We start from the raw sequence: 12,420 nt of genomic DNA on the forward strand, positions 1-12,420 counted from the left end.
AGAGTAGTTGATTTTCTTTACCCCTCATGATCAATCAATGTAAATCAAATATTTAAGAACTTGAGAAAAATGTGCCTTTGCTTTAGTATTTAATATGGTGTTAATTAAGATCCTGGCTCATTTGTGATATTCACTGTTGAAATGAAAACTAATTCTGACTTCATTGTCTATTTTTTCATATTTTTTACACTCTCATTGTGAAGGTCATGGACAGTGTAACTGTGGAAGATGTGACTGCAAAGTAGGCTGGTATGGGAAAAAGTGTGAGCACCCACGTTCCTGCCCACTGTCAGCAGAGGAGAGTATCAGGAAGTGCCAAGGAAGCTCTGATCTGCCTTGCTCTGGAAGGGGTAAGTGAAGGTTCTCAGGATTTGTCACCACCTCCTGATCCTATGAATCAAATACATTCAGCTTACATATATCTTATTTAACAGATAGTTGAGATCCCTCAATAAGGAAAGATTAGTCTTTTCAGAATTAATAGTATATCCAGTTTCCATTACTGAAAGTACACGGAGAAATATAATCTCTTTCTTCCTCTCTGTCACATGCATGCACACACACACTATCTCTCTTACACCATCAGTTTATCTTTGAGGTCAGTTGAGTTTCAGTTTAGTTCAGGTCATTTCAATGCTACATTTAAAAAACTGAACAATGAAACATTTGAAGAAAACAAATGAAACAAAAAGGTAACCTACTGAATGGGAGAAGATATTTGCAAATGATATATCTAGAGGGGGTTAGTATTCAAAATATATAAAGAACTTGTATGTCTCAATGCCAAAAAAACAACCCCACAAGCAAATAGTTAGGTTAAAAAATGGGTGGAGTATCTGAATAGACATTTTTTTCAAAGAAGATAAACAAATGGCCAACAGACATATGAAAAGATGCTCGACATCACTCATCATCAGGGAAATACAAATCAAAACCACAGTGTTTTACACCTAGCATAACAGAATAAAAAAAGACAAGAAATAACAAATGTAGGCAAGGAAACTTTGTGTACTATTGATGAGAATGCAGATTGGTATCACCACTGTAGAAAACAGAAATGCAATTAAAAAATTAAAAATGGAATTATCATATGATCCAGTAATTCCACTAGTAGGTATTTACTCAAAGAATATGAAAACATTAATTTGAAAAGATGTAAGCATGCCTATCTTTATTGCAGCATTATTTGTAATAGCCAAGATACGAAAGCAACCTTAGCATTCATCAGTAGATGAATGAATAAAGAAGATGTGGCATATGTACACAATGGAATATTACTCAGCCATAAAAAAGAATGAGATCTTGCCATTTGCAACAACATGGATGCATCTAGAGGGTATAGTGCTAAATAAATCAGACAGAGAAAGACAAATACCATGTGATTTTACTTATCTGTGGAATTTAAGAAACAAAAACAAATGACAAAAAAAGAGAGACAAAGAATAAAACAGACTCTTACTGAGGACAAACTGGTGGTTGCCAAAGGGCAGGTGGTGGAGGGATGAGTGAAATAGATAAATGAGATTAAGAGTATACTTTGTAAAGAAAAAAATTAGATACTTGCTTAAAACTTTCTGAATGAGGGGCTCCTGAGTGGCTCAGTGGTTGATTATCTGCCTTTGGCTCAGGTCGTGATCCTAGAGTCCTGGGATCAAGTCCCACATCAGGCTCCCCACAGGGAGCCTGCTTCTCCCTCTGCCTGTGTCTCTGCCTCTCTCTGTGTCTCTCATGAATAAATAATAAAATCTTTTAAAAAAAACTTTCTGAATGAGACCTTTTTTAAAAAAATTTATTCATGACACACACACACACACACACACACACAGAGGCAGAGACACAGGCAGAGGGAGAAGCAGGCTCCATGCAGGGAGCCTGACATGGGACTTGGTCCCAGGTCTCCAGGATCAGGCCCTGGACTGAAGGTGGCGCTAAACCGTTGAGCCACCTGGGCTGCCCTGAATGAGACCATTTAATTGTCTGCTGACATTTCTGAAATTCATTAACATTGCATTGGGGAGATTGTTGGCTTTTGAAAAAGCATTGCGCAAACAGATAGCTTTGAATAAGCCTATGTTGTTTTAGAAGGCATGTAGCCTCGGGTGTGCTCTTGCTTCCAGATCAGTACAAATTGGAAGAGAAGGAAGAATTCATCTAGAGGAAAGCTGGTTCCATTATTTTTGATTTATCAAAATAAGAAATGCATTTTTACCTCCCACATGGAAATGGCAAAGTTAATATGAAATATGCCTTTGGAGGAACTGGTAATTGAAATTATTACATATTTTGCTCATGAAAGAGGAAAAAGAGAAAGACTTCCTTTTACCTGAATGTTAGATCAGAAATTTATGTTGCAGTTTTCTCTTTGAAAAATGTATCTTTTATTGAGATATGATTCAGATACCATAAAATTCACTCTTTTAAAGTATACAACTTAGTGGTTTTTAATATATTTATAGAATTATGCAACCATCACCACTATCTCATCACAGAACATTTTCATCACCACTAAAAGAAATCCTGTGCGCCTTACCAATTACTCCCCATTTCCCTCTCCTGTCAACCCCTAGAAACCACTGATCTACTTCTTGTCCCTGTGGATTGCCTAATCTGGATATTTTATATAAATGAAATAATAAAATATGTGACCTTTTTGTTTCTGGCTTTTTTTTCACTTAGCATATGTTGTCAAGATTTATCCATGTACTTCATTCCTTATGACAGCTAGCTAATACTCATCTGTATAGATATACCACATATATTTATCCATTCATCTGTTAGTGGACATTTGGACATTCTACTTTTTGACCATCATGAATAATGTTCTATGAACATTCATGTATAAACTTTTGTGTGGGTATGTGTTTTAATTTCCCTTGGGGTTATATGTGGAATTGCTGAGTCGTATGTAAGTCTGTTTAACTTTTTGAAGTAGAGCTGAACTGCCTTTTTTTTTTTTAAGATTTTATTCATTCATTCATGAGAGACTCAGAGAGAGAGGCAGAGACATAGGCAGAGGGAGAAGCAGGCTCCATGCAGGAGCCCAATATGGGACTTGATCCCAGGACTCCAGGATCACGCCCTGGGCCGAAGGCAGGCACTCAACCGCTGAGCCACCCAGGCATCCTTGAACTGCCTTTAAAGTGGGGATACCATCTTACATTCCCACCAGCAGTTCATAATAAGGGTTCCAGTTTCCTTACATCCAAATAACAGCATTTGTTGTCATTTGTCTTTTTGACTACTTAGAGTTTTCTTTATGTAGAAAACAAAGTCCCCAAGATTATTTGTACCATGGGTATTTCCCCATACTCTGTTATGTATCCCTACTGATTATAAGTAGAAGGGTAGGAATTGGGTAGAAGGAAATTTTAATTTCATAAATTTTATTTCTGACTTGAGCCCTTTTCACCAACAACCCCAAACAAGAACTACTGTTCTACCTGCGTTAATAAAATATCGGCAGAGGGCTTGAGTAAGCCTGTCATGCTTTTAAAGGAACAAAGGTTAAAAATTAGTGTCCTTCAGACTACTGTTATTCATTCATTCATTCATTGTTTAAAAATAACAAATTATATGATGGAAAAATAAGAAAAGCATATAAGGTATCTCTCAAACATAGAAAATCACTATATATTACCAGTTGTTTTTCATTTGTCCCTAAGTTTTTAAATATGGTGTTAGTGTAAGAAAATTATGGTGGATTTTAATTATTGTGGATATTAGTCTTTGTTGACTCTGACAAACACATATTTGTCTCTTATCTTTCCAGGGATGCTCTAATGTTTTAGTCACCATTTTTAAACAATAACACATATTTAAAGTTTATTTTGTTAAAAAGATGTTGAATATATGTATAGAGTTACAAGACTTTTTATAATTTTATGATTCATTTAAGCTTTTTAAAATACTTTAGAGAGAAATAATAAGCTTCTCCAGTTTCCTCACAGGGAAATGGAGGTATTGATGAGTGGAGTGATATCCCAGGGAACCATAACAAAATGTGAGAATTTTGAGAATGAAGACCAAGGATTTATGAGAGATATTCCAGTGCTCGGACCAGTGGCCAGAGACCCTTCCTTTCTCACTGAGCTACCTCTGCAAACTCATTGGCATTGGGTGTTTTAAAGCAAATGGCCAATATGAAAACTTATAAAGGATTAGCTTTGCCATTTATGAATGACAGCTGCAGCTGTGCTTACATGAGTGAGGAAAGCAATTACAAGGCCCATCGGTTCTCAAGTCGTAGATCCTCAGCTGTTCGCTAGCTGGGGCCAAGAAAAAAAATTCTCCTGGTAGAATGTATTGAAGTTCCTCAGTGCAGCCCACCTCAGGGGCCAGATGAAGGCATTTGTACACTGGAAATTAAATTAGATTACTTGCTTCTGCTGGTGATGACTAAATGTGATCATTATGTCTTGAAAGAGGGGAATAATTTAGGTAATCTCTTAAACTCTTTATTAATCCTGTGGCTCCTTGATTTCTATTCCTTATTGCCTATAAATATCCTTTTACTTAATTAGGTGACACTCATCAGTCGATATGGACACACAGTTATTCATCCTAATTTCTGCCCTCCAGGTATTGGCTAGGGGACAACTTTGTCTAGTCTCATATCAACATTCTGCTCAAAACTTGAAATGGCTTATGATAGGCTACACATTAGCTTTAAATTCTTTTTGGCTTAAGAATATATTTTTATTTTTATTGAGCTTCTCCTTCTGAGTATGTGTCTGGCTTTGGAAAAAAATGTGAAGCAAAATTGGTGTACATCACTTTGAAGCAGAAGCTTAAGAGGCAGTGAGAGATTTGCCATCTTTCTTGTCCCCAAATAGGGGTTTGCAGTACATGAGATGGTGGCTGATCCATTAGCCTGGGTGTCTGAATGAGGATGATTGGAGAAACCTCTGCTGACCCACCAAGGACCTGTAACACTAGTGAAAAATAAAATTTTGTTTTTTAAGAAGCTGAGATATTAGAGTTGTTATTGTAGCAGAACCCCTGATTCAGACTCTTCTCCACGTAAAAAATTTAGGGAATGCAGTTAAAGCAAACCAAAAAGCAAACACACATACACACACAAAACCATACTTAAACCCAAAGAGAGAAGGAAAAAAACAGTTGAGGTTTATAACTATATGCGTATCTTAGTAGTATCAATAAACATGTATATATTTTACAAGTGATGTATTTATGCTAGTCTAGCAACAGCATTTTTTTTAAGATTTTATTTATTTATTCATGATAGAGATAGAGAGAGAGAGAGAGAGAGAGAGGCAAAGACACAGGCAGAGGGAGAAGCAGGCTCCATGCCGGGAGCCCAATGTAGGACTCAATCCTGGGATTCCAGGATCACACCCTGGACCAAAGGCAGGCGCCAAACCACTGAGCCACCCAGGAATCCCCTAGCAACAGCATTTATGTGCAGTTGTTCAACAGGTAAAATGCTAAGAACATTGAATGTATTATCCCTTTTTTTTTAATATCCCCCAAACACAATGAGATAGCAAGTATACTCATTCTTCTTTTTCCAGAAAAAGAAATTGGAAATTTGAATAGTCATCTTGCATAGTAAATGCCAGAGGTAAAAGCTTTTATACAGATTTTTTTCAGGTCATCCAACTCCAGAGCTGTTGTTTTAGATCATTTACTCATTCTTTTAACATGCCAATTTGTTAAGCAAAATGTAATAACTAGATTTCCTTGTTAAAAACATTTTTAAATCATTGATATTGCTGCATAGTATTCCATAGTATAATTGTAGCAAATTTAATCAGTCATCCTCTATTAGACATCTAAATCATCTCTTAATTTATTCGAGTTCTAAATGCTATCATTTACATTCTTGCAGCAGAAAATTTATACAAATCTTTCTTAGATGTGGAATGTATAAAATATGTTAAAGCTTTTCAATAAAATTTGTGCAAAAATAATCATATTCTCTAGAAAAAGTGTACCGGTATACCCTCCTACCAGGAACATAACAGGAGTTCCTTTCACCCACCAATAGTGACAATTTCAGTGCTCAGCTTTTCTTGATACATTTTGCTTTTAGCGTTATGAGCTTACCATTTGTCAAACTCCTTTCATTGACTTCTGTAATCATCAAACAAATGATTTATCTGTAGGCATTATTATTCAGAGGCTTGTGTTCGCTGTATTTGCCTTCTTTGATCATCATTTGTCCTTGTGTCTAAGTCATTTTTTGTTTGGTCTGCAATCTCACATGCTTTTGTTACCTGTCCTCTGTGCCCTTTGGTTTTCTTTTATCAGACTTGTTCTAAGAGATATTGCGTATGTTTTAGTCCTTAAGCACACATAAGCATGCACTCCCACAAGGGAAGGTGGGAAGTGGAGGAAGAATGATAAATTGAGGCTAATTATTTAATATTGCAGCTTTTAGAAAATAGAAACTATGTCCTCATTTTTATCAATTAGTACATTTTAATTAATGAATTAAGCAAGTTGGTTCAATTCCCTCAGCTAGGAACATACTTTCAAAGAATAATAGCATGCCAAATTCCCACCATCTGGAGATTTTTCAAGTTAAACCACAATTTATCTCTTTTACTGGCATTGCACATCTTTAGATTTTCTTGTTTTATTTATCAGAAAAGATTCCCATGATGCATGTATTTTCTTTAACCTATGTGATTTTTACTCTTATTTTTGACAATTGAATCATTATTTTTCTTATTTATGTACCATGGAAATGTTTTTATTTGAAACAGAGAAAAAGCATTTAAAAAATGGAAGTTCTCCAGTGTATTTTAAAAACTTTGGGAGGAGAAGATCTTCACTCCTTTTTTTTTTTTTTTTTTTGAAGATTTATTTATTTTCTTTTAGGGAAAGAGAATGAGAGAGCAAGCACATGAGCAGGGGGAGAGGCAGAGAAAGAGAAGCAGGCTCCCCATTGAACACAGAGCACAATCTGGGGCTCCATCTCAGGAACGTGGAATCATAACTTGAGCCAAAACCAAGAATCACACTTAACTAAGTCACCCAGGTGCCTCAAGGATCTTTCTATATTTTTACGAATTATTTTTACAGCTTTATTGAAGTATAACTGATAAACCAAAAAACTGCACATATTTAATGTATACAATTTGGTGAGTTTGGACATATGTGTACACCCATGATGCCATCACCACAATCAAGGTTATGAGCATATCCATGCTTCCAAATATGTCCTTGTGTCTCTTTCCTTGTGTGTGTGTGTGTGTGTGTGTGTGTGTGTGTGTGTGTTAGGGACACTTAACATGAGAGGTGTTTAAAATAGTCAAATTTATAGAAACAGGAAATAGACTGGTGGTTGCCAGAGGATGGGAAAAGGTAATGGGGACTTGTTCAATGTGTACAAAGTTATAGCTATACAAGACGAATAAGTTCTAGAGATAATGCTGTACTACATAGTGCCCATAGCAAACAATATAGTAATGTAGACACCAAAATTTGTTAAGAGCAGATCTCTAAACATTTAAATTAAGCACCATATCACCTATTGTGATTTTGATTATATTTTTAAAATTCTCAGTGGGCTAATTAAATATCTTATTTTAAGCTAGCTGCTGTGGGAAATGCATGAAGCTTTCAAGTGACAAGGGAGCCCAGTGTGTTCTTCCCTGCAGTATTTTGACACAGCAAGTAGGATTTAGATTTACTCTATTCTAAGTATATCTTAGATCTACTACATCCATCAGTGCTCAAGGACTCTGGAAACGTCATGCCCTAAACTATGGCATTTCAAACATAGTTGTAAAGGATCACAGCCAAAGAAGATGAAAAAATGATCCTGTAAAATTAACTTCTTATTCCTCCTTATCTAGATGGAATGATGATGCTTTTAGTGATACACCAAATGGGGAAATTACTGGTGAATTGGTAAATCATGCCAGAAACAAAATTCTGCATTTCATCATATTAAATGATGAAAAATCAGTTTGTGATCTTCCACAGGCGGTCTGCCATGGATCTCTGAGCACACTTTGAACTTATAGTGCTCTCTGCCATGGATTTTATTTGTTCTACCGTCATGGAATGGCCCACTATAGTGGTATGGTCCCTGGGAGGAGAAAAGCCTGTTTATTATGTGCTTTCTTTGTACTCAGAAAAACTTACTAGAACGTCTTAAATTGTATATGCATCCTACATTTCACAAAACCCCAGGAATATAAATGTTATTTATTATGACTTTCCAAAAGATAGTGTGGAAACAAAAGGTTTGGGATCCAGATAGAATGAAATATGGTGCCTCCAGCATCCTTTCTCTATGTCCTCCTGAGGTGCTGGATTCTCTGTGTTGGGACACTTTCTATCCTCAAGGAGGCCAAAGGTGCAGGTGCCCAGAACTGTGGCTTACTGGAAAGTCCTGGTTAAATTTAGTGTTAAATCTTTCATTCATATGAGGAAGCAGCATTTGCTAAACTAAAGGCATAATTTGCATGTATTGAAGAGAATTGCTTAAAAAAAAATTGAAAACAGCCAAATTCAATAGAAATGGTAATCTCATACAAGGTGACGATTCAGGGACTCCTTTGTCCAGTGGGTAAATCATTGTCCTTGTTTCTTATTCCTCCTTCTTTATTTTATCTTGCCTTTCTTGCCATTTTTATATTCAGTAAAATCTAGAGGAGAAGAAGAAATTCAGGAGCTGAAATGAATAATTTTGTATGTCTTTTGAAAAGATAGTAGAAGACATTTCAGGGGAAAATAACACTTAGCATTTTTAAAATCACGTGAGGTTTTTCTAACCTGTAGTCCAGAAAACTGTATCACTTCCAAGACAGAGTGAATATTTTTTGCATGTGTTGCAGTCAACAATCTTGCTTAAATGTTTTTATCTTTGTTTTTTTTTTTAAGATTTTATTTATTTATTCATAAGAGACACAGAGAGAGAGAGAGAGAGAGGCAGAGACAGGGGCAGAGGGAGAAGCAGGCTCTATGCAGGGAGCCCAATATGGGACTCAATCCTGGGACTCCAGGATCATGCCCTGAGCTGAAGGCAGATGCTTTAACCGCTGAGCCACACAGGGATTCCCCCCAAATGCTTTATCTTTGGCAACAGAACATTTTGTGTCAAAGATAGGAATAGATCCAAATAAATAGACAATTTCTATTACATTTTGCATAATTTTTGTGTGGTAAATTGAAAACCAGTGAAATTCTTTGGCTAAGAAAACTTCCTAGTAAAAGCTGCAACAAATATTGTCAAAATCTATTTGAAATGAAAATAGAAAATTGGACATGAATTCAATCCCAATTTCTTTAAGTGAGCTTAAAATGAAATGTGTGACAACTATGACAATTTTGTTACTGCAATTATATATTTATTTCTAGTAAAACACTAAACACATAGTGAAGGAGGTAGTGTGGTGCTCTAGCAGTTATTTACTTGATTTTATTCAATATAAAAACACAAACCAGATACTTTTAATGGGAAACAATCTGGTCTGGCTATCGGCCATAATCTTCATGGAACTGTATACCCTGCAGACTTTCTCTTTAATAGAAAACCAATGAGGCAGAATGGCATCATTTTGTCTAAACTTTAAGGTCATATAGCTGGTCAGAGCCCTATGGTTCCCCTCTTGGACATATTTCATTAAAAATTGATAGGGCTGGCCATTGTGCTAGACTCGTAATGGATGTATTCAGTATATAACCATATGATAGCATATAGCTAATTAAATATGTTCCTTAGTGGTGTTTATAAAATTTCATTAACCTGGTATTTACTAACCACCCTACCATGTATCTCTGTGCTAAGCCAGGGGTCAGGAAACAGGCTGCGTTCTGTTTCTGCAGATAAAGTTTTATTAGAACACAGCCAAGCTCATTTACATGCATATGGCTGCTTTCTTGCTATAATGGCAGAGTTAAATAGCTGCCACAGAGTGTATGGCACACAGAGCCTAAAATACTCACTATTTAGCCCTTTGTAGAAAAAGTTTGCTGCACCCTGCACCAAGGATTTATGGTAAATGTGACAAATGTGGTGGGAAAGAAGACTCAGTATCTTGAGAGTGAGAAGAGGAAGATACTGTTTTCTAAACAATCTCGGATCTAAGTATGGCTTCATGAAGTGAGTGGAGCTGGAGCTGAGCCCACAGGGATGAGTAGCATTGGACAGATAATGATTTCAAAAAAAGTGTATTCTAGGTAGAGGGAATCACATGAAGAGAAACATTGAGTTAACCAGAGGATAACTTTTGCAGGGAACAAGAAACAAATTCACTTTTGATGATAAATGAAGAATAAGAAAATAGTGGGAGACAGCTCTGGGGGCAAATGTCATCTTTCCCACCCTTCATCACTTCTCCCCATGTTGTGATGGGTTTGAGACAGAAAAAGCAACTTATTCATAGAGCTCTTGTTCTCATAGTTGTTTTTGAAGTTCATTGTTCATAAGAAGGACACATTTTGTAAGCACGGATTATAAATATGCTAAAATGATGTCATATCATTTAACCTGGCTCAGGGCCCACTCCACTGTGTCATTGCTGAAATACCAAACTTAATGTAACTAAAGTTACCAAGATTCAAATATTTCCATGAATAGGTTGAATATGTTAGCATCTTTCATGTGCCTTTCTCTCTCCTTCTGGCACCTCAGATCATGTTTACTTATTTATTGATAGAATACAAAAAGACAAATATAAAGTGGCTGTTAATATTATTAAGATTCATTCATATTAGCAAAGTAGTCAAATGACAAGAGTTTAGCAGTTTAGTATCTCAAGGGTCACTTTATCTGTGTTGGCTATGTGTACACATACCCATGTGTTTTACTTTATTTTTTGTTAGGTTTTCATTTAAATTCCAGTTAGTTAACATACAATGTAGTATTAGTTTCAAGTGTTCAGTGTAGTGATTTAGCACTTCCATACATCACCCAGTGCTCATCATGACAAGTGCAATTTGTAATTCCCATCACCTATTTCCCAAATCCCCTACCCATCTCCCCTCTGGTAACCATCAATGTGTTCTCCAGAGTTAATATCCTGTTTCTTGGTTTGCCTCTCTGTTCCTTTCTACCCCCCACCATACTCCTTTATTTTGTTTTTGTCTTTCTCTGACTGGCTGATTTTGCTTAGCATAGTATACTCTGGCTCCATCCATGTCACTGCAAATGGTAAGATTTCATTATACACACACACACACACACACACACACACACACACACAGACCACATCATCTTTATCCATTCATCACATACCCTTATGTTTTAAATGGCAAAGGGACATCATATCATGAAGCAAGATAGTGGATTTTTGATGGAAATGAGTGACTCTATACTTAGTCTGGGTTCTGCCACAGGCTAAGTGTTAGGGACAGCAAGTCATAGCTAAATTGGCACCCTAATGGTGACTGTGAACTTAACTTCTTTAGGCTACTTTCCCTGTCCTTTGCTTCTCTCTATAGTAAGTGAACTTGACTGTGTTCTGATTCATTTAGACCTTAAATTTTCTGTTTACTCTCATGGGATCCATGCCTTTGATTTCTGACTCAGCTTCACCAGACTCTCTTTCTGGTTTTGCATAGCTAACTAGACAGAGCTGACTATTCTTCAGGAAAATCAGGTAATTAGCTAAGCTGTTCTTCTAGACTCTGCTTTTTACTAAGTGATTATTTTGGGTATGGAATAATTTATTCTACAGTTATTGCATCCTTTCATTTGGAATGTAACAGTTAAGATGGATAAGATTTGGTTATCCATAAATATTTATTTCTCATGTGATGCCTTTTATTTGGATAAAGGAGGAAAAGCAGGATTCTTTGGCTTCTTATTTAAGTTTCTAAATAATTCTGGCCTCTTTGCTGCTCAAAATATCCATGCCATGTGGATGCTTGTAAATAGTACCAAATGGCCTGGCATGGTACAGTTGTGAGCCATTTAAGGTTTGAATGGTCTCAAGGATGAAACAGCAAATATTTGAGGTCATATGTAAAGTCCTTTACAAGGACATTAAAGTCTTTGCTAGAATTTCTTTCTCTGGATTTCTTCCTAAGGCCTTGTATTGCACAATAGTTACCTGAAGGAGCTTAACAGAAATATTAAAGAAAAAAAAAGTGCAAGCAGATACAAAGTATAAGGTGACTGGAAAGTCTCTTATACTTCTTCATTTAATTAATTTGCTAAAAGTCTGGGTATGATTAATGCTACTATTCAATTATAGTCACAATGGTGAGACAGACTCATGCAACTTGATGCTCTTGAGTATAGTTTATTATAATTATGAAAGAGTCAGTAGCAAAACCCAAGTGGCATAACTAATGTTGGATTCTAGATGCACTCTTCTGGATGATTCTACTACATAAAGAGAAAAATCCAGAGGTATTGTTGGAAAATGAGATCTGTTGTTTTAGGTTGTGTTAGGAGCTTGAGGTCCTGTGGCTGCACAAGAGTGGGGCAGGATTTCTACA

At 36.2% G+C, this 12,420-nt stretch overlaps 1 protein-coding gene across 1 annotated transcript in view; it reads left to right on the top strand.

Moving 5' to 3' along the window:
• Nucleotides 1-12,420, top strand: part of ITGBL1 (integrin subunit beta like 1) — a 212,719-nt gene that overhangs the window by 112,052 nt on the left and 88,247 nt on the right. The window contains exon 7 of the mRNA XM_025441198.3: nt 204-350. Within this exon, the coding sequence (XP_025296983.1) occupies nt 204-350 (147 nt within the window). The remainder of the gene's footprint in view (nt 1-203; nt 351-12,420) is intronic.

The sequence above is a fragment of the Canis lupus genome, chromosome 22, assembly GCF_003254725.2.
Source record: "Canis lupus dingo isolate Sandy chromosome 22, ASM325472v2, whole genome shotgun sequence".
NCBI lineage: Eukaryota > Metazoa > Chordata > Mammalia > Carnivora > Canidae > Canis > Canis lupus.